Source organism: Diaporthe batatas (assembly GCF_019321695.1).
Source record: "Diaporthe batatas strain CRI 302-4 chromosome Unknown Contig00003, whole genome shotgun sequence".
Lineage (NCBI taxonomy): Eukaryota > Fungi > Ascomycota > Sordariomycetes > Diaporthales > Diaporthaceae > Diaporthe > Diaporthe batatas.
This window is the reverse complement of record NW_025408550.1, coordinates 4,495,818-4,518,131: the sequence shown is the minus strand read 5'-3', so window position 1 is coordinate 4,518,131 and position 22,314 is coordinate 4,495,818. Positions and strand designations below refer to the sequence as shown.

General features: G+C 49.0%; 7 protein-coding genes across 7 annotated transcripts; 3 read left to right on the top strand and 4 right to left on the bottom strand.

Moving 5' to 3' along the window:
- Window positions 1–283: 283 nt before the first annotated feature.
- Window positions 284–3,181, top strand: KVR01_003291 (uncharacterized protein; the record flags this gene model as incomplete). Its single annotated transcript, XM_044793995.1, has 1 exon — window positions 284–3,181. The coding sequence occupies one exon, from the start codon at window positions 284–286 to the stop codon at window positions 3,179–3,181; it is 2,898 nt and encodes a 965-aa protein (XP_044648306.1).
- Window positions 3,182–3,443: 262 nt separating this feature from the next.
- Window positions 3,444–4,412, bottom strand: KVR01_002072 (tRNA splicing endonuclease subunit SEN34; the record flags this gene model as incomplete). Its single annotated transcript, XM_044787992.1, has 1 exon — window positions 3,444–4,412. The coding sequence occupies one exon, from the start codon at window positions 4,410–4,412 to the stop codon at window positions 3,444–3,446; it is 969 nt and encodes a 322-aa protein (XP_044647087.1).
- A 426-nt stretch (window positions 4,413–4,838) lies between these two features.
- On the bottom strand, window positions 4,839–6,071 carry KVR01_003634 (Elongator subunit ELP4; the record flags this gene model as incomplete). Its single annotated transcript, XM_044792638.1, has 2 exons — window positions 4,839–5,545; window positions 5,621–6,071. 2 exons carry the CDS (start codon window positions 6,069–6,071, stop codon window positions 4,839–4,841), a joined length of 1,158 nt encoding a protein of 385 aa, XP_044648649.1.
- A 556-nt stretch (window positions 6,072–6,627) lies between these two features.
- KVR01_003996 (DNA-directed RNA polymerase core subunit RPB8) lies at window positions 6,628–7,132 on the top strand (the record flags this gene model as incomplete). The annotated part of the gene is made up of 2 exons (XM_044791088.1): window positions 6,628–6,968; window positions 7,027–7,132. 2 exons carry the CDS (start codon window positions 6,628–6,630, stop codon window positions 7,130–7,132), a joined length of 447 nt encoding a protein of 148 aa, XP_044649011.1.
- Window positions 7,133–7,438: 306 nt separating this feature from the next.
- KVR01_003855 (uncharacterized protein) lies at window positions 7,439–8,704 on the bottom strand (the record flags this gene model as incomplete). The annotated part of the gene is made up of 2 exons (XM_044793290.1): window positions 7,439–8,390; window positions 8,658–8,704. 2 exons carry the CDS (start codon window positions 8,702–8,704, stop codon window positions 7,439–7,441), a joined length of 999 nt encoding a protein of 332 aa, XP_044648870.1.
- Window positions 8,705–10,639: 1,935 nt separating this feature from the next.
- On the bottom strand, window positions 10,640–15,563 carry KVR01_002633 (apyrase). The gene is made up of 2 exons (XM_044789320.1): window positions 14,927–15,563; window positions 10,640–14,854 (listed from the first exon to the last, which is right to left on the bottom strand). Exons 1-2 carry the CDS (start codon window positions 14,937–14,939, stop codon window positions 12,813–12,815), a joined length of 2,055 nt encoding a protein of 684 aa, XP_044647648.1. The 5' UTR covers window positions 14,940–15,563; the 3' UTR covers window positions 10,640–12,812.
- On the top strand, window positions 11,020–11,643 carry KVR01_003162 (uncharacterized protein; the record flags this gene model as incomplete). Its single annotated transcript, XM_044785625.1, has 1 exon — window positions 11,020–11,643. The coding sequence occupies one exon, from the start codon at window positions 11,020–11,022 to the stop codon at window positions 11,641–11,643; it is 624 nt and encodes a 207-aa protein (XP_044648177.1).
- Window positions 15,564–22,314: the final 6,751 nt, after the last annotated feature.

Below are 22,314 nucleotides of genomic sequence, written 5' to 3'. Positions count from 1 at the left end.
AGCTATCTAACTACTGCACACTCCCTCCGCTACGATCAGCATCACGCTTGCCAGACCGATACCGTGGGCCGCCTCGCATCATGTATCCGTCGGCTGGCTACTCTCAGATGACTTGATCCTCCCTCTTCTTCCTGACGCAACTGTCTAGTCCCGATACCAGCCCAAACTCGACCATCGGACCTGACCTCACGTCACACGTGCCTCCCGAGCGGCCGCGGCCCGAACGGGCTGCCACCAAGAGCCAGCACCTCGGCGGTTGAGCATCTCGACAGACCAGTCCAAGATGGAACACACGGTGGAGACACTCACCAACCACCAGCCGGCCGCCACGTTCGACAATGCGAGCATCTGGCACAACCTCACCTCCTGGACCTCGTTCAACGTTTCCAGATACGCCCCTTCCCTGGAGGATCTGATCCTGGCCGGTCCTCGCATGGTCATGAAGCTCGGAAAGCTCGGCTCTTACATTTCCTTCCCTGACGCCGTCGACTTCGGCCAGCGAGTTGTCCCCGACGCCACCGGCGCCGATATGTTTTCCACCACCTCCTCCGGCCCCGCCAGCATCATATCCACCGGCTCCAACATCGCCTCCGCCGCCCCCTCGAACCTAGCCGACCTAGACCCGACCGCTTCCGTATATCGGTTCTCTATGGAGGGCGCAAAGGGCTTAGGTAGCGTCTTCAGCTACGCCACCAGCAAGTGGGCCCTCTGCTGCATCGCCATGGCAGTCGTTCTTAACAGGACACACATTTTCGCCGCCACCCGCCGCCGCCTGAGACTCAAGTGGCACACCCGCCTGGCTCTGCGAATCGCGCCTATCGTTCTGTTTCTCATACAAGCAAGGAGCATACTGCAGTCCATACAATGTCAGACATCTCCTGACTTCTCTGAGCTGCGGTGGGGGAACGCAAGCAAGAGTTCGGACCTGATGTTCTCACAACAGAACGCGTTGCTGCATGGGATGAGCTCCACGTTACTGTTTGGCGCCACAGACGAGGAGTCGTGCTTGGCTGTGCAAATGATACCATCAGGTTACGAGGAGTCACCAGAGCTCAAGGGCTCTTTATCTCGGCTCTGGCCTCTGTTCGGTACCTTCTGTCTCAGTCAAGTCCTCGAGACCATATCGTGTGCCGTCCAAGGACGTCCAGTCTCCGCCGAGACGGGTATGACACTCTTCGAGCATTCCCTCGCATTTGCCGAGGCCGACGCTGCAATTAGCAATCAGCTCGGCTGGGGTCTATTCAGTTCTGGGGCCGCAAATGCCACTGCCAAGGCGAGTGCTGGCGCGAACATTGCCATAAGTCGGTCGATGATCATGAAAAGAGTCAACACCCCTCCTGAGGTCCTTCTTATTGCCTTTTTCTCGGCGATGAGCCACGTCACAAGCCACGTCCTTGGAGTCTTTGGCAAGCAGGCAAGATTCCGCCTCATCAGCACGGGGCTGTGGGCATCGTGCTTCATGGGAAGCATCGTTTGGAGCGCCATCACGTTCTCCTTGGAGGATCCCGCCCGCCAGGGACTTCTCAGGTACCCCACTGTGTGTATCATCGGTTTCATACCACACGTATTGGTCTTGGTCGGCATAATAATTTGCTTTACAATCTATTCCGTGGCCCTCGTGTTGTCTGCCCTAGCAACACCAGCAAATGCGGATGCGGAGCAGCCCTTGACGTTCAAACAGCGAGTTGCACTGGCGCACGCCAACATGCAGGCGAACCTCTCGTTCTCTGACCTCCGGATCACGATGGAAATGGACTTCTACACCGCACTGCTACGAACTGGGTTTGGTGCTATCACCATGGCGTCTGAAGCTGTCTACTTGAACGAAGACAGGCATGTGGGCCTGAAGCGCACGACATGGCTCGAGGATGAGCGATACCGAGAGATTGAGGAATTGAAAATGAACTGGATCAGCTCTGGTATTCCAGGGTCACGATATGACTCAACTGGGGTCATAGGCTTGGTCCCCGTTAAGGATGGGCAGCTCAGGGCTACCAGTGGGTATGCTCGTGAGAGAGCCGCGCAAAAGCTTTCGAAATCTAGGGCTGGCGAGCGCCGCAGCATGCGCGATGGGGTTGGGGCGGCGGAGCGTAGTGGCCGCTGGCTACTAGCCCTGGACTACATTATGCACATCAACAAGCTGGTTCTCACCACCTGGGCGATGGCAGTATGCAAGGTCCTCGCTTGTGTTGGCATCCGAAACCCCCCAAATTGGCTGAAGAACTGGTCGAGACTTCCAAAATCCGGCCGACCAGAGGAGAAGCATTCGAGGAGCAGCCGGCCGTACGAGGCCATTATCGCAGGAGAAGGGTCCATCGGTCTCGCCGAGATTCATCGTGCTGACACCGTCGACGTGGAACAAGAGCTTCGACAGACTTATAATGACAAGGGAGCTTGGCCTGACGAGAGTGCGCGGGAGCGATGGATGGACAATAGGCTGTATCTCTGGTGGCTGTACGGAGGGTGGTGGGGAACCAAAGACAGGAGTGGCGACTATAAGCCAGCAGCAGAGGAGGAGGACTCAGACTGGGATGCCACTAGCGTAATCACAGCAGCCGAGTCCGAAGCCTCAGCAAGTGATGACAACGAAGACGAATGGGAGGATGACGATGGCCAACGGACGCCTACCCAGCGGTCGCCGTATACTTCCAGAGAGAGCACGCCGGTCTTTGATAACCCCATACAACCATCCGACCTCGCTGCCCTTCTTCATCCGCGCAGTTCCGAGGAGCGAAACCAAGCACGCGCTCTAGCCGCGCACCTCGGCTCGGACCGCATCTTGACGCGCTCGGCCTACAGGCGGCTCGAGCAGTCTCAACGCTCACGCGTGATCTTCCCCGGCCAGCACGCGCATACTATCAAGAAGATGACAGCAGAGGAGGAAGCGGAGGTCCTGGAGCAGATCTTACTCGAACGTCGAGCTGCGGCAGCTCCGGACGATGGACCGGCCGGTACCACCGCCACCGCGGCGGGATCGTGGGCTACGGGCGCGTCAGGCATGGGGCCCGATGGCCCTCAGTGCGTGGTGTGCCATAGCTCGCCACGGACTATTATCGTGTGGCCGTGTCGATGCCTCAGCCTGTGTGACGACTGCAGGGTCGCGCTCGCTATGAACAACTTCGACAAGTGCGTCTGCTGTCGACGCGAGGTCATCAGCTTCAGCCGGATCTATGTACCTTGACCAGAAAGGTCGCGGCACGAAGGGTACAGTCTAATCGCCCACTGGGCACAATAAGCGAGGACGGGCAAAGGGCACGTTTGGCGTAGCAGGCGTTGACTACTGCTTTCACATTGTGTATTATGGACGTCTTTCTTGAACACTTTCATGTGCAAGGTTCATACATCAGATGTCTGACGGACGTAGGGAGGACAAGTATAAGTAGAACTGGGTTTATCCAGAGGTCTTCCCTTCGCTATGCAACGTTCTATCCCGGTGTGCAGTCTTACATGGCAGCCCACTCTAGTGTGAACGTCCGTACCCGATCGGCACTCGCGTTCCGAGAATCTTCTGCGGTCTCTTCCAGCGGGGCTTGGCCACCTATCAAAAACCCCTTCTTCACACCCGTGCCCAAACGGCCACCACTCACTAGGTCCAGCAGAGTAACTTCCTCGTCCCATCCGAAGCTTGTGGCCATGAAGTGTGCGTGATACCTGAAGGGATCACCGGGGTAGACACTGTAATCAGCGCCAAAGCGGATGCCCGGGGTAATATAGTAGCCTCTCGAATTGAGGTGCCTGTACAAGGGGTAAGAACGAGGGGCCTCAACCGGCACACTGTAAGCGTTGGGGTCTGACAGCATGTCAACACTTGTAGTTTCCGTCAGGTGACGATCTGCTGCCACCATAGTGGGCCTGGAAGTGGCCTTGGCTCTCCTTTGCTGAGGATGAGACGAGAAAAACGACTCCTCATGGCTCGCAGTTAGGGTCGGTGATACAGAAGCCCTCTCACTCTGCTCCAGCGGAGTAGACGGTGGCATTTCAACTTCCTCGATGATGGGTGGGCTATCGGACCGAGCGGGGGCCCGCTTAGACTTCTGTTTTCCTCTCATCTTCGCACCCTCCGCCTTCCTGATAGCATCTTCTTCGTCAAGAATCCGTGAGAAGTTTTGCCGCCGAGTCCTCAAGGATTGGAGGTAAGCATGTTTGGCGGTGTGATCCATAGATGTCAGGTGGGCGAGGTGAGAGGCGGCCTCGTCCACGACATGGGCGACACCTTTGTCCACCAGCAGTTTCGCCTCTTCAGGCAGTAGCTCCAGCGGCAGTCCCGAGAAGAGGTTTTGGGTTGGATTCTGCGGTGTGGTGCCAACCAGGACAGCGCATATACAGTGGTCACGTCGCAGGGAGGCGACATCCTTGACCTCGAAGACGTGGTACCGGTCACCCACTTTGGTTATGCGGATTAGCTCTACCATCTTGAGTGGGCACGATCAGCGCCAGTGTTTCTATGTGGTAGATGTTAGCTCAGCTCTTATCGGTAGGCTGCAGGGCTGAAAGTGCTGGGAGACAACAAGAGTCATAGGTTTTGACACACAAGTGGTATCAGCATTGAAAAATCTCAGGGGATTGACAGATTAAAATGTTGATTTAATCATTCGAGTTGCATGTGAAGTTTGACTTGATAATGGCGAAAATGCATACGTACCTGTGCTGTTGGGTTGAGGTGAGGTTTGATGAGAAGTTTTGCGAAAATCTGCCAATTTTATGTTCAGGCTGGCAGAAAGCTGGAGCCCGTGGGCGGTGTGAATCTTGCCCAGTCTCAAAATAAGCCGGGGGTGGGTGCGCAGACTAGATCATAGGGTTAGGTGACGCTAACGCCCCAAGGCACTGAAGTCACTCGATCAAAAGTCGATACCGTCCTTGACGGTACTGGGTGGTGACTTTTCCTTGTGATCCTCCTCCTCCATTGGAGGAAGAACATATGGCTGGATGACCAGCCCTTTGGTGCCACTCAGATGGAATGAAAGATCCTCTCGAAAGTGGTGATTCTCAGCGCCACCACCGCCTTTTTCGTGGAAAACAGGCAAGCAATGCACCCTGAGTATGCCCTGACTCTGCTCTTGGACCTTCGATTCACTGTTGGATGACGGCGGAGCGGCACCCAGCTTTGGTGGCAGCGGTATCATTTCAAGCACTCCGTCAGACAACAACTCCACCCAACGCGTCACTCCATTGTTTCTGGGAAACAGCGTAACGGGCAGGGTAATGAGGGCAGTCAGTCTGGCGCCGTGCTGTCGCAGGAGTGCCCTCAGTGCGTGCATAAACTGAAGTACCTCAGCAGGCTGGCAGACGCCAGGGGGGTAAAGCGTCGGCGACAGGAGGCTGGGCACAATAGCGCGGTGGATCGTCGACGGCGGAGAATTCTGGAGCTCTCCTTGAAGGGTTTGGATAAAGACTTTGAATGGCGATTGCTTTTCCTTTGCCTCCGAAAAGGGACTTTGGGGGACAGAAGCCGGTGTTGTTGATATGGTGCCTTGGATGGAAGCTGAGGCCAGTCTCTTGGTCAGATCAAAGGCGTGACAGAAGACAGCTTTGGAATCGTCTCCATCTACAACCAAAGTTAGACAGCTGCTCCAATGTTCTAGAAGCGCAAGGGGCATGAGTGTTTTTATTTTGCACTTACCATTCGAAGTGGTGTTGGGAGCATGCCTACTCGAGAGATTCTCGTACCTCCAGGCAATTTTCATCTTGTCATCTGCCGAGCTGGTTGGCTTCGCAGAAGTGCCTCCCTGTTTGGCGGACACGGCCGGCAACTCATATTTCCAAGCTTCGGGAAGGCCCAGCACATGCACCTGGTGGCCTTGGACAAGACCTTCCGCTGCATAATACTTGAGCAAGTTTCCAGAAAAGTCAGTTGTACCTTGCTCTTCTATGAGAAGTGATGAGCCAAGAGGGAGACCGGCATGGCCAGCGAGAATGCCGTCCAGAGAAGCAGTTCCCGTGGACGTTGTGATGCGACCATCCAGGGGAGACGGGCGCAAGCCAGGAGAAAGCTGTGATCCAGACCGACTCTGGGCTACAGCTGGCGACGAGGAAGATGCAGATATTACTGCATTCCTCTTGCGGAATGACATTTTTGAATCGCCGAGCAAAGACACGCCGGGGCAGGTGGTTACTTTCCTGGTTCCTTCTTCTGCGTTCCCCGCCAGTTTTTTTTGATAGAGCACCAAGCTACCTAGGCACCAAGGTACCCCTCCATAATATCCAGGGCATCGACGTACGCAGAGGTACCTAGGTACCTCGATACCAGGCACTCAGTTAGACAACTGAAGCGGGCACCTTATGTACCGCAGTAGGTAGACACCAAGTACCCAGGTTCCCATTGGCGCCGCCGCCCATCCCAGTGCTCCGTACTCCGTACTGCTAGATTAGGTACCTAGGTATACACCGTCCGCGGTCACCGCCTGCCCTATGCAGAAGCCTTTCAGGCTTGCTGCAAATCACCGCATTTTATCACGGCGGTCGCAGGACTTCAGCGCGGCTTGGGAGTGCGCCTCCAAAATTTTGGTTGCCCTGCATTTCTTGCCTCCTCGGCTCTCGACGCCCAACACAAGACGCCTGAACCTCGGGTCTTCTCCATCCCCCTGCTGCTCCGGTCCGCGCCGTTCATATTTCTGCACAACCATCGTGATGGCCGAGCCCACCAGCGACGCGCTGCTCTTTGAGGAGCAATTCGAGATCACAAACGTCGACCACAAGAAGTACGACCGAGCAGCACGCATCACTGCCAGCTCCCTCGACCGCGCCACCAGCCTGGAACTCGATATCAACACCGAGCTTTTCCCCCTCACTGCCACTGAGAACATCGAGGTCGCACTGGCCACAACGTTGAATCTGGACGGCTCGAGGGACGACGAGAAGACATGGCGCGACGTTGCGAAGCCTGGGGTGCACACGCTCGCCGACGGCTACAACTACGTCTGCTACGGAAAGGTCTACAAGTTTGAGGACGGCAAGGCCGACAAGACTCTGTATGTGCCCGAGCGCTTGAGAAAGCGATGGTCCACGACTGACTCGCTGTGGTTGTAGGAAAGCATACGTCTCGTTCGGCGGGCTGCTCATGGCCCTGGAGGGTCCCGACAGCAAGCTCACACCACTCCGCGTGGACAACGTCTACCTTCTCGTTAGGAAGTAAACGGCGTGCCGCGTCTTGCCACGTTAGAGGATGCCGACGATGCAAATATTGGGTATTGATTCTAGTAATGTTGACGCAAAAGAGTCTATCTGAAAGGGCACTCGTCCTGAAATCCCGGATCACGAAACCCCACGCCCGATGGCCCAATACCCCGAGAAGGAGAAACACCATGTTTAGGGCCGCCATGGTCTGTCAGGCGACAAGTACTTGTCTGTGCTCGGCTTGTCCTTGGTCGGTTCACACACTCCTCATCTGCTCGCGGGTGCTGTCCTTGGTTAACCCCCAGCGTCCCGCTGTCGAACGGCGTTATTCTTCATAGTCGTGCGGCCCTGGAAATGGCAACTGTCTACGCAGTCGGGCTTCGATGCTGTCGAATTGGGGCTCGTTCTCACGGGTTAGGATGCCCATGCGAATGAAGAAATCCAACATGATGACAGCGCAGTTTGGCTTCCACCTGCCTGCTGCGAGCTGCTCTTGCACTTGATCAACAGTGCAGAGCATGAAAGACTCGACCTCGCCGTCGTTCGGCTCAGGGATAATAGCATCAGGTAGCTCAAGATCATATACCCATTGGCACTCGGGATAGACGTACCCCTCGCTGCCTCCAACTCGTGTGTCGTTCACATATATATACTTGACGAGCCCTGCCAACGTTGCGCGCTCACGCACTATTCGCTCGGGCAGGCTTGCTTCTTCATCAGCCTCGCGAATGACACACTCGAAAGGATCCTCGTTTGTTGTGAGACCACCAGCGACAGTGGTGTCGAACATGCCGGGCCATTGGCTCTTGGCCTGGCTGCGTTTGGGCACCCATAGCTTGATGCCGTAGGGCGCAGTCGGACAAGGGACGTACGCAATCAGATGCACTCCGTATCGCATGTACCCAAAGAGGGCAACCGCAGCTCGTTCCATGCTGAAGAGGAGTTCCCCGCTGCGCCCGTACACCGGCCACAGCTCACCCCTCCAGCCTTTCAAAATTTTGAATGTCTTGTTGAGGCGCAGGTATCGCGTCGTGGCCGCGGCAAGCTCCGTGCGCTTCCTCTCGGTGGCGGGTTTGTGGAACATTTTGACCGTCTTGGAGAAAGGGTCGAAAATCATGTCGCCCCGGACTGCAGGGGGCACCAGTTTGAGCTCGTCAAAAACACTTTTGAGCATGTAGCCAATGGGGAAGACGCCCTCGCTGTCTTGCCAGACAAGGGTGTAAAGCTTGTCCATCTGCCTCGCATATCTCTCCGGGTGGCTATTCATGTATGGAAAGCTGCAAGAGCGGTCAGTATCCCTAGCGGACAACACTACGGATGCGATCTACTAGGGACAGATCTCTCGCACTCTTGCGGCATGAGAGATGTCAGGCGAACCCCGGCGGTTGTTTGCTACCGATGTTGCACCAACATCGGAGGGGGCGGACTGCAACACGGTGCTGCCGTCTCCCGCCCGAAGACGAGCCGAGGACGGGACGAGGCAAGAATGCATACATGTCTCGGGATCCCGATCGATCAGCATCCAACCAGAAATTGTGGCTTACCCGTCACATCTGTCCAGCAGGTCCTTGCTCGTGAGCCTCGGTGCCATGGCTGCCGCCACTGCCGCCACGCCGTCTGCCGCTGGGCTGGTGGTGTATAGTCGACTGGGTCCGGATCGGGCCCGGGCTGCATTCAGATTCGTTGGTGGTGAGCGAGGCGTTCTTGCATATAAATGTCAGACGAGGAAGGACTGGAGAAGAAGGAGGTGCCAGCGGGCTAGTCAGGAAGGGGCATAATCTTTATAGCAGCCAAGGCGGGCGGCCAGAGGGAATGAGAGAAGAAGACGAGCCTCACATAATCTCCCGGCACGGGCGGTCCCTCTCAACCATAGTAGATATGCCTCGCCAGTTCCCTCCCAGGCTGCCCGTGGACGGGAGAAGGTCCCTGTCAGATTAAGGGGCCGCATGTTCATGGGACAAAAGAACGGCCAACCCTCTCCCGCCCAGCGAGCCTGCGGTGCGGCCAGGTGATTTGCCCGGGCTAGCAGATCAGGTGGTTTCCTGGTGCTGCCGGTCCAACCCACAACGGAGACGGCGCTACACTAGGGATTCATCAGGCTGTCCGGGATGTGTGGTGCTTGCGGTCCTGGTCAGTGACTGTCTGCTCTGTGGTCCTGCCATGTGGGTGCCAGGATCCGAGGTGAGAGCCCACACAGCCCAGCTGGGCAGCCCGGGGCCCTGGGGCCCTGGTCCTTGGGCGGTCCCGAGGGTGGGTTTGAGCAAGGGTCGCTCTGGCAAGCGAGAATCGGCCGGAACGCTGAGGCTCCGATGCTTGCTGCTGAGTCGGCCCTCTCACCGTCGGTTACACAGACCCAGCTGGAGGGTACTATCAACATTGACGGGAGGATGCCCGGGGGTTGGGATGGAGCTGGAGCGGCTGGCAACGCGGGATGGACGACTCTGCGAGTAAGCGAGCCTTGCTGCCTGCAGGGTGTGATGATGTTTGCTGTGTGACGGCGGCAACAGGACGGCAATGGCGACGGCAGCAGCACCATCAGCTCTCGCCACCCCGTCCCACCCCCCTTCCTAGAGCCTGGTCACAACGGGTGCCGTGCACCTGTCATCATCTGGGTGTCGGCTCAGTGGACATGATGAGAGCCCAGGCGCGGTGAGAGGGAGGAGGGTGGTGGTGAGGGTGGGAAGGGCAGAGGTCCCATCTGGCTTTGACCGCCCGTGTTATGCCGAGCGCTCAGAGGCAGGCATGCTGGCATGGCGTGCGCAGGCCTGGCCCAAGGTGGTCGAACCTGCATTATCTTGTGCGCCGGTGGGTGCCCCCAACAAGCGTCGAGTCCTGGCCGCCGCACCTGTTGTCGTTCAAAATGTGCGTGTCACAGCTTCTTCGCTACCACCTACTGCAGGCCGCTCTGCTGGCGAGGGCCTGTGGGCAGGCTGCCGTTCCGTGATGAACAAAGTCCCGTGCAAGCCAAGCAAACCGAAAGCATCAATGGGCTGGCTGACGGAGCTTGTACCACTCGCTGCTACCCCTGGCTGGAAATAGGCACGTCGGTCACGACTTCAGCCGGGGCAGCAAGCCGGGGCAGCAGCTTTGGCAGCAGTTGTTCGGCCTCTGGCTGGTCGTTGATGCTGGCCGTTGTGATCAGCAGCGGCGCCCAGGACCCAGAGTTCGGTTCCCCCCGTTGGGGAATTGGCCCGTGCCTCTTCTCGCGTCTTCTAGAAAAGGTCTAGCGTTCGTGAAGCTTCTTAGCCCACCCACCTACCCCTCCATCATGAGCTCTGCTGTTACTGTGCAAGCTGTGGTGGTACTGTGTAGATGGGCCGTGGGTAGCAGTAGCAGTAGCAGTGCTGCAGCTTCGCAGCTCGCGCCGGCCACCACACACACACAACATTCCCATACTGTATAACGCGGCGAGGTTGTCGCACATCCAATTGTGATATCATCTCGGCTGCGTTCAAGGGATATAAACCCCACGTGCAGCCAACGGGCGTCGCAATAGTCAGTTCGCATTCGAGATCAGAGTCGAGCTGCTCTTCAGGCCGCATATTCACAGGCGCAGACTCTGCAGAAGCACATGCCCAGGGGCTATAGTTCAAGCCACCCGGCACACAGGCACACCAAGACCATCTCCAACGGTTGCATCCGCTGCTGCATACGCCCGCTCTCCTGCAATCAGACTTTGACGCCATCCTCACCGACGTCAAGCATCACCTCCTTTAGGGTGCCACACTCAGTCGCCTCCGGGACGGCACCCAGCCACAGCTGGCCTCGTCTACTCGGTGACCGCCCTGTAGCTGATCCATCACACTGCACGTTCAGAAGAAGCAACACGCACACGCACACGCACACGCACACGACGTCTTGGGATAACCCCCGGCTCGGTCAGAGAACCCGGTCTCACGCGCAACAATGTCGCAACCGCTGTTCGGCCTCGTCCCGGCGGGCCTGCCTGTCATTACTCAGCCAACCGAGACCCCTTCGCAGACATCCTTCATCTACAGCATATCAACCACCCCAAAGTCCTTCAGCCACGTCGTCATCTTCCTGTTGCCCGGCGTCCTCCTGCCCAGCAATACCGCCGCGGCAATCTACCTCGTTACCCCGCCCGACCGCTCGCAGGGCCAGGACGTTCCCAACTCAAAGTTTCTGGGCGGCGTGGGCCCCGGCAAGGAGTCCGCCATCTTCAAGCTCAACGAGTCGTCGCTGTCCGCCCCCTCGGCCGGCCAGATCGTCCTGGGGATCAGCATCGAGGACGCCGGCTCCGTGGCGAGCCGCATCACAGAGCTGCAGGCCGCCAAGTCGACATCGCTCGCCCTGGTCCCCGCCGGCGTCGCCGCCGCGGCCAGGGCCCAGCAGCCCAGCACCCTCGTCCTCGCGCAGCGTATCATCAAGAACGCCTTCAACTTCCTCTCCAGCTTCTCCGGCCAGGCCGGCCAGGTCGAGGTCGTCCCGATGAAGGCCTTTGAGGACTGGTGGAAGAAGTTCGAGAGCAGGGTGCGGAGCGACCCGGGCTTCCTCGAGAGGGACGACTGAGCCGCCTCCAGGGTTGCAGATAGAGTGCGCGCGTCGGTCAACGGAAGCGAGCGACGGCGTACGGCGACGTGGTCTGGACAGGCCATCTCTGGCACCTCGACCGATCAGGAACGGACGAAAAGACCGTCCCCTGCCTCACATGTGAAGATGCATCACGCTCCCGGCCGGCAACTCGATGGTTGCTGCCTGCACCTGCCTGCCTGCCTTCCTGCCTGCCTGCTCCACACTGCGTTTCCCGGTGAGACATCGCTTCCCCGTCTGTTGTCCAGTGGGAAGGAAGGTGGTCCTGGGACTTGATCTGTGTGCCGGCTGAGTCAGAGAGAGCCAGGCCTCTCGGAATCCGTCGACGCAGTAAGACGAGACTGAGCAAGCCCGTCAGACCCGTGACGGACCTCTACTGTCTGCTACGATGTCAAATGTCAGATTTCAGATTTCAGATTTCAGATTTCAGACGGGGCATTTAGATTGGGGATTGTAGGAGGCCCCAAGTGGTCAGCTGGAAGCCAAGGCTTGATGTGGTTAGCTGTCGTCGCAATACCATGGGTTGTCTAGACTGAGGGATAGAATTAGGGCAGGCGGGGTGTCAGATCAGGGAGAAATCCGCTCAGTACGAGGCTGGGCATCATCGCCTGACCTCGACCAGGATGAGGCTTCTAGGCATGCGGTGCCCTCGAAATCCCCTCAGCTGGCTGCTATCACTTGTTGGTTCCGGTCTTCCAAATCCTTTCCGCTGCAGAATCTGCCGCCGCATTGAGCCAAGGCGCGAGAATGCCATTCAGCAAAGTGTGGAGCTAGTCACAGTAGAAAATAGCCAGAATTGACAATCGCGGCGGCGGTCGCAAGTCAATAGAACAGACTGCCATGTAGATATGGTGCGAGACGTGCAGAGAAACCAAGCACAGCCCGTGATAATTTGTGGGAGCAAGGAATACTATGCCATGAGACTCCAGCCCCTGCGATAATTGGGTAAGTCTAAGCCTTTCCGCCCGCCGCGGACCCTTGACACGAGGATCCCATATGAACTTGGTACTGTAACGCCTGCTCCGGTGAGAATGCCTCCAGCTCCTTCGCCACCAAAAATATTAAAATCATATAGTGTCTGAAAGTAATGGTCCTTTATGCCGTACATCAGGTCTCTTAACAGTGGTATCTCCTGAGCTTCGTAAACATTAATCTTCTTGCAGCGGCGTCATCAACGGACTTTTGAGCCTTGTAGGGCTGCCAGCCCTGCTCCGCCGGCCTGGGTTGTTGAACATGCTAGGCGGTACGAGCCTCTCGCGGCTTTCGGTCCGCACCACCAATCCGGCTCTATCTAGGGCTGAGCCCGAGTCGAATCGCTCCATGGTCAGCTTGGGAGTGGCCAGCCCTGAGGTCCTGCCTAGTTTCGAGCCCTCGCTGCTATCGGAGTGGTCGTTCTCGTCCGAGTCAATGTCGCCCAATTCAAACTGACTCGCCTCGCCTTCCTCGATGACACGTTCGTAATGGGGAGAGGTCCTGCCAAAGAGCTTGTTGGTCAAAATTGACAAGCCCCGCGCGTTTTTCTTGGGGCTGCCAGGCTTCCTCCACCGGCCGGTCAGCCCGCTGAACTTGTTGAGGAAGCGCATTCTGCGATCCCTCTTTCGGAAGAAGTAGCCAATCAATAGCAAGATCAAGATGAAGAGAAGGAAACTGGATGATTTATTCGGCCTGGCGTGGTCGACCAGGTCCTCAATGGTATCGTCCCAATCGTCGTCGTCATCGTCGTGGTCCGTCTTAAAGCTCGAGCCGGCGTAGTTGAAGTCGTCGGGTACTGCGTTCGTGTTGCTGCCGAAGCCGACAGGTAGGAAATCCGAGCTTCTCGGGGGGATCTGCCCAGCAGCATACAGGACCATGGGGCCCAGAGTCCAGCTAACCTCGATTCCATCGATCTTGTCCACGGGCTGGAAAGGATCCAAGAAACCCTTGTCCTTGGCTTGCTCCAGTGCGCTCTGTGACGCGTTGACAGTGGGCGTGTGGTCAAGACCCAGGCGAGGAACGCCAATGCCGTCGTGCAGGACGTTGATCAGCCACGACGCCTTGAAGCACGCCTCTTGGGCGTTTTTGGAATCGTCCTTCTTCTTCCGCGCATCAATCTTGGTATTCACGATGGTGTCCCAGTCCAATGTGCAGAAGTCTTCCACCTTGCTTTGGTATGTCTTCAGGTCATACGCAGTGTCACCTTTTCCGAAGACACCGTGTGTGGTATGCCAATACTCCGAGACGCCGACGAAGTGATTCACATCGAAGTCAATGGCAGGGACGTGTTGACCATTCAGCAAGCACGGCTCATCCACACATGGAGCGTCTTTACCCAGCAGAGGGAATGTGTGTTTCAAACAGCTGGTGAAGTCCCCGGTTCCCAATAATACCAAGCCGGTCGAATGGGCGTCATCGACAGGTTCCCCGGAGGCTGTGGTTCGCAGTCCCTTGGGGAGGCATGGGTCGGGAACTTCCGAAGTATCAGCATCGTACATATCAACAAGCTTGTTGACGTAGTTCTCTCGAGCCTGGTTCACGCCGAAACCAAGCCAAGTGGCCGTGAATACCCTGTACTCGGACCGGTCCCCATCCAATGTCCGCATGCGCAAGAGCTTCAGGTCGCTGGCGTGCTTCGCTGCCTCGGTCGCGTTGGGCGCAAAGGCGATCTGTGCCGAGGCGCCACCCATGTCGAGAAAACCATACGTGTTGTGTCCCTTGCCGTGGTTGTGGTCCTCAGGCTGGTCGAAGCCCCCCAGCAGGTAATTGGTTGCTATCCAGCCGTATAAACCCTCTGTCTCGCCTGGAATGACCTGGATGTGCAGGTCGCAATCGGGAAGCGAGAAGTCGGTGTTGGTGCGGAGGTAGGAACAAACTTCGCGTGTGAGGGCTGACTGTTGGACCTTTGGGAGTAGTCGCATGCCGGCCGTTGCCATGAGGAATATCGGAGTGTCATCCACCTGGTCCTTTGGGATGATGTCGAGAGCATGGTCTACAAGGCCCTGGAGGTGGTCCGGGCCGACGGCAGTGGGATTTTCACCGTAGGTCGACACGCCGGGATGTATCTTCTTGGTCCATTTCTTCTCTGTGTGAAGTTTTGGCAGGCTGCCCAGCTCCTGTTTCGAGGCCTTTTTCCTAGCCTTTGCGGGATCTTTCCATTTGTAGATGTGCAGGCGCGTGCCCGAGGATCCAGCGTCCAGGACAATCCCGTATCGCCCTGCAAAAGAGGACAGATTAGCAAGAAGGGGCCATGGAGGGGGGGTGGGGTGACGCTGAGGGCCGAAAGTACATTTCTTGCCCATTGGGACGACGCGACGCGGTCGCAGCTCGCCGAGTTGCTACGCAAACGATATTGCGACCAGATGGAGATTCGCTATCGGTCGATCGGAGGCTGTTGTTGACGATGTCGGATAGGAACGAGCTGAATCTTGGTCGAGGACACGCACGAATTCCGCCGGGGTGAAATGAAGAGCGATCCGTGGAAGGGTGTGGAAAAGGGTGACTGACGTCGCCGGGGCAATCACGAAACCGGAGAAGGGAAGATCGCTGTCCCAAATGAGGAAACGGGTGATCAGAGGAGTGCAGATCAAGGGGCGGGCGGCGGGGACGGGCGGTGGTTGTGCTGATTGATATCAAGTGATGCAATGCAGGACAACAAAGGAAGCCAAAGTTAAATGTTATTTCTGGTAGCGAGTGAAACAGAAGTAGAGTGCAATAAACGATTTGAGTTAAGAGGACATGTGTGGATCTATCAAGAGCGAGGGGTACAACCGAGTCGAGTTTCCCGCCAGAATCCCAAGGTTGGGTGAGAGGAGACTGAGCAGGGAGGAAGAAGACGGGAGGACGTCCAGGACGTTCTCCCACACAGTAGCTGCCCTGAATGCGGGAATTGGGCTGTCACACTGTCGAGCTGCTTTTGGTGCGTCCCGAGAGGAGTGCTGGCTGGGAAGATCCTGTCTGAGGCATCTAAGAATAGTGGCCGATTGACCAATCCCCCAGCGTGTTTTAGTGGCAAACTGAGCCAACCGGCCAGTGGCCGCCGCCCTGACATCCCGTTACGGCGGGTCCAACAGCATTCAAGCTTTCCCATGTCGAGACCAGCCGAACCAGCTATCTGGGGGACAGTGTGGTCCATGAGCCACCGGGCTGTAACACACCGGGATCCACCATCAGACACACTGTGCTGCTGTTTGGCCTGCACGGCACCAGCAACTGACGAGCCAAACTTGCGACGAGAGTCCGCGTAATCCTCCATCTGGCTGTCTGGGCGCCCCTGCCCACCCAGGCAGCCTGCAAAAGAAACCGCCGCTAAGTCTAAGTACTACCAAAACCCTTCATGTTAGCACCACAATTATTCCACAACCATATCATATGTGCTTGATTTTAATTATATCAATATCTTGAGAGTAAGCTTCTGATTCGAATAGTGTTAAAATATCATCAAGAACTCGTGGTTGTGAGCAAAAAGCAGGTGGATAACTTCTGGGATCCTGATTCTGGTACATAACCAGCGGCGGTTTCTTTTGCAGGCTGCCTGCCACCCTGTCTGCCTGTCAAGCCTGTTATCCAGCCAGCCCAAGTAGGCCTGCTGGCCCGGCTGGGCTGCCGGGCCACCACTTGCCACGGTGCCACCCCCCTTGCCCCCTCCCTGCCTTTGTCCGCATGTGGGGGTGGTGCAAGTGGCAGGCAGAGTGGATGATTTGATGGCCTCACCTCGTGTTGTTTACGGCTTTATGCACGAGATCATCACCCAGTCAGCCAGGTGCCTCATGCATCAGCAGCCCCGCGTTCTGACAGACCCCAGCCTGCCAGCCCACAATGGTGCCATCATGGTGGTGCGCTTGTGCAACCTGGTACCGAAACTACCGAACGAGACAAAACAGTACCTCATCACCACAGTGACAATGCAATATGGACCCTCTTGTTATAGTGTACAGAGTAGTGTACTCAGTAGTACGCACTAAGCAGCGGGCCATCACATCAATAAGTGGGCGGCTCTCTGCACGCTAATGGGGTTCGTCAATAATAAGGTTTCTTAGCAGGTCTAGATGCCCTGCCAAGACCTACAGATCCAGATTGGAACACTACCTAGGTAGGTAGCCATGACAAGTGATATATCTAGGTGCCTTTGTACATGATCATCACTGTGGCAAGATCAGGCCTTCAAACAGTGATACTGCTGCATCCTTATTACTGAGCCAGTATGGCTAACCTCCCTCCAATATGGCATTTTACTGGCAGTCAGTCATTGTGAACAGGCTGCTTTGTAGACAATTCTTTTATGAAGTCATTTACAAAGTTGTGGGTACTGAGGAGGTTAAGAGGCAGGAGATTGTTGTCCCAGTTGAGGTTTCCAGATGTGTGGTCACTCTATGTGAGTGTCTTGAGTGTCTGTGTAGATGCTGTCGCTTTAGGTAGAAGATATCTACCTATACTTAAGTAGGTACCTAAGCCAGACTTGTTCCATGCTGTGATAAGAGTGCATTTCCATGCACTCAATCTGTGCCACTCACACACTTTATTGCTAAAGTCCTGCATGGATCAGATCCATTGCTGATGAATGGGTTGTATCTTAAGTGGTGCAGGTTATTTGAGTTTGCTACCCTACTTATTAAGTACTTACTTAAGTACCTAGGTAAGTACCCATCATGGCTCCACAGTGGTGTCCAACACCCACAGACTGCACCTGATTAATGATATCCAAGGACTCAGGTCTGCAGGCAATCACCCAGATCATCTCATGATCCTAGTGCCTCTTCCAAGCATGATCCAGCTCAGACTTGCTGTCTTTGTACAAACTATGACAGCATTGCAGACTATATTCAGATATGCACCCCCTGAACCGTCAGAAATAGCCTCCCCTCCTCTTAACCATACAGAACCTGAACTATGATAACTAGGGTAGAGAGCTATTTGAATGCAGCCTAGGTAGCCCATAACGCTAAGATGTAAAGCACTGGTACTAAGAGGCTGGGTGAGTGGCTAGTTTGCTGCCAGTAACACACATGTGTGACTCTAGGATATCCAACTTTGCTTCCACCTTGAAGAATGCAGTTGGTGTTTTCACAAACTTGCCTGGGACAGGCAAGGCTTTGAACCTCATAGCTGTTAACATTGTTTTTTTAAGCGCTGGGTCTTGAGCATTTACCACTGTATGAAAGCGCCATACATGTCCTTAGATGTATACGGAATAGAAGTGAAACCAGCTAATCTGAAAGGCTATGGCCACCACACTGAATCTTAGAGATGGAATGTTCACCACAACTAAATGCTATCTGTGGTTTTGCTTCTATTCCGTATACATCTAAGGACATATATAGCACCTTCATATAGTAGTAAGCACTTAAGACCCAGCGCTTGGAAAGAATATAATGCTGATAATGATAGTTATAATATGATAGGTGCTTATAGTGTTAGGGCGAAGAGTTACAAGTAGAGTGAATAGGTACATGCAGTGTAGGCGTAGAGTAGGTGTAGAGGAGAAGTAGTATATTAGGTAGTAATGGGCTATTAATTATTATCTCTCTTTTTTTTTTTTAAACCTTTTAGTTTTCCTTTATTCTCTTATAGTTAGCATTATACCTATATAGTAGGGTATTTATGCTATTAGGGTGCTAATATTAGTATTCTTTACCAGTATTATATTAAAGCCCTATTAATACCAGCTTATTATAATAAATGTTTTTAATAAGCTGCCCTCTTTTTTATACTTTTATTTTTAGGAGTAATAATAGTATAGTATTGTGGTATTATTGTGGCGTTATTATAATATAGTTAAGGCTAGGTTAGAAGTAAAGGGGCCGGGCTATAGCGCGCTATGCCCTAGAGTAGTATAATAGTAATTAAGGGGTATTATTAATATAGGGGTTTTTGGCAAGGCTGGGCTAATATAGTGGTGGTATTATAGAAAAGTAGGGTAGTTGCAGTCTTTAAGGAATTCTTTTTTTATTTTATTATTATTATTCTTTTTATTATTTTAAATAGCAAGTTATATTATTAAGGGTGCCTATTATTTTAAATAGCTTTATTATTATAATATAAGTAAAATACCTTTTTACTTTTATATTTAAATTTTTATACTCTTATCCTTTTTCCTTCTTCTCCTTTCTTCCCCCTTAATATAACTAATTAAGCGGTAAATACCCCCTTATATATAATAGTTTGCAAAAATTATACTAATATATTATGGTAGTAATAATAGAGTAATAGTAGTAGAAATAATAGTAATAACCCTAATAGTAAGTCCCTCCTTTTATTATTATTATAGTATATTTATACTATTTAAGCCGGGCATTTATATTAATTTATTTTTTTAATTATTTATTATAATTACTACTAATATTAGTCTTTTTAGCATTTTCTATATAGTATATTTATAATATTTATACTTTATATTAATAGCTTTTATAGATTTTTAAATATTTAGTACTTTTACTTTTATTATAAGTTGCATTTCCTTATAATATTATACTTATATAATATATAAATTATATTTATATTGGGCTTTTATTAATAGGTACCTTAGTTTTTCTTTATTTTTACTTTTTCTAGTAGTTTTGCCCCTTAAATAAATATATTTAAGTTTGCTTTATTTGCACTACGCCCTTATTATAGTCCTTTTGGGCATACTAGGTGTTAATATTATGCTTTTAGCCACCTTATAAGAAGGTTAAAAAAGCGCTTAGCCTTATATATATAGCGTTTATATAGTATATATACTATGTGTGCTACTTTAAGAAAAATAGTACTTATTACTATTATTATTAAACTAATAAAATATATATTTTATATAATACTTTTATTATATACTTGTATTATATATATGTAGCTAATATAATTTTATTTAAATATTAGTAAATATTATGCCTATTATAATTATAATAACTAGATTTATATTCTTATAAGTATATTTTAATTTTTTTTTTTTATATGTTACTAATCTGCTATATGCGTGCTATATTAAATTTTCTTTATTATATATAAGCCGCTTTAAGTCTTTTTTTAAAATAGTAAGTATAAGCGCCTTATAAAAGTAATTTGCCTTTTACTCGCTAAGAGTATAGTTGCTATAACTATGTAGATTATACCTGCTATTGCCTTAGTAGTTGTAAAAAATAAGTTTATATTACTAGTTTGTTATAATATTATTATGCTTAAAAAGCTTATATATAAAATGCGGGCATTATATGTGCTTTGCAAAGAGTAAATAGAAGATAAAAAAAATAATAAGAAGAAGTAACCTAGGGGTATATAAGGAGCAATAATTTTATAAAAAATATGGGTAAATAGGCGCGCTATATTCTTGCAAGTATAATATAAAGTTATTATAGAAATAATATTAAATCTCTAGGTAAATAGGCATATAAAATATTTATATAAGTAAAAAAAATAAATATAAATTATATTATATATATAATTTTAATGCCATATTAATATATTTCCAACTATTTTTTAATTTTTATTTTATATTTTTATACTAAATTGTTTAATATATAAAAATATAGCTTTTATAAATTATTATTATAACTATAGCCCTTTTAATAAATAAGGTATTATTATACTAATTATAACCCTTAATGCCCTAAAATAGCTTCTATTTTAAAAATATTATTTTATTTAACCTTAATATTAAATTATAATATAAGTACTTTACCTTTATAAGGCTTAAATAGCTTTAAAGTAATAATAAAAATAATATTATAAATATAATATTATATAAATAGGTTTAGCTTATAAGCAAGGCTATATTTTTTAATTATTTTAAGGATATAAAATGGGCCTAAATACTTATTTACAAGTTTCCTATTCTTATACTTTTATTATAAGTACTTTATTAATATTATAACTAGGTTGCTTTTTGCAAATTTTATATTAAGGTATTAGTAGTTATACTATTTTGCATATTTAGTATTAGCATAATATAAATATTATATAATTTAAATATATATGGCCTAAATATCCTTGCTAGCCCTAATTATATTTGGAATATTGGTTTCTTATAGTAGGGGTGCATTAATAAATGCTATTAAATTATAGCCAAATAGTATAAATAAAGGGCTAGCTTTAATTATTAAATATTTAAAGTTATTATATATAAATTATACAAAATGTAATTATTATACTCAATTATTTTATTTAATATTCCTATATATATAAAAATAGTATTTAAGGTTTTAGTTTTATTATTTTATTTAACTATTAATTTACAAGTAAAAGGTAATATTTATACGCTATTTTATCTTTAAGTTTGTATAAAGTCCCGCCTAAAAATAATTAGTAAAAAGGCTGCCTTAATTTAATATAATTCCTTAAAGTATTTTAAATATAATAAAAATATATAAAATAAAAATATCTACTAGGCTACTACTTATTAGCCATATAATTATTATAATATAAATTATATATTTTATAAAGCAATTTATTATTATAAAATAGTATTATAAAGCTTATTATTATATAAGTTAATTAATAAAGATAGGCTTATAATAAAGTTTATTAAAATCTCCTTTTATAATTATTAGGATAGTAATAGCAGCATTAAAAAGCTAAGTAGTTAATATTTAAGCACTTTTATATATTAGTAAATTATATATATATTAATATATTATTTTATATTTTTTTAAAAGAAGTTTTAATAATAGCTATATATAAATAGCTTAATTAACTTGCTAATATTAAGGTGTCCTATAAGCTAATTATTATAATAGGTATATAATAGTTTTATTTATATATTTAAATTGTTTAATATATAAACCTTATTATTAAAATAAAGCAGCTTATTTTTTAGTTACCATATTTTTCTAGCTTTATTATATTGCTTATACCTTTTATACTATACCCCTCTTTATATAAAAATATTTTCTTACTATAAGTATTATAAGTATACTATTATAGGTTGCTTAAATTATATTATTATTATTATTACACTTTACTTCCTTACTTTATATAAAAGGGCATTTAAATATACACTTTAATTCTAAGTAGCTATAGCTATTAAGTGCACTTTATACTTTAATACTACTTTTTTATATTATTTAAGGCCCCCTTCTTTTAAATATAAGTTTATACTCTAATAGCTATAGCTATAATTTATTATTTTTTTTAATATTATAAAATTACTAGGTTTTTATAGCTTAATTTCTATTTGGTTTCTATAAATATAATTAGGCTTATAAAATAAACTATTTGCTAAATTTTTATTCCCTAACCTATATTTAATTACTAAGTTTATTGCTATTAAAATGTTAAGTTATTATAGTTATTTTATAAAAAGGTTTTTTTTTATATATTAATATTTTAAGTTTAAATAATTAGTTAAAATAGTTATAATATATTATAAATATTATAAATAATAATACTAAATTATAATAGTATTAATAATAGCAAGTAATTTTAAATTACTAATATTATAATATTATTTTATAAAGGTTAGCTTTTATAACTTAAATATAATTAAATATTAGGCTTTTTTAAAAAAAAGTTATAAAATAATTAATTTAATAGCTTTAATAAATATATTTATCTTAAAATATATATATAGCAAGAATATAAAGTATTATAAAATAGGGGCTATTATAAAAAATAGTTTTAAATATTTAAATGCTATTTTTATATAAAGTAAAAGCTTAATTGGCCCTATAGCGCTACCTTTTAGGAGGTTAGTTAAAAGTATAATTA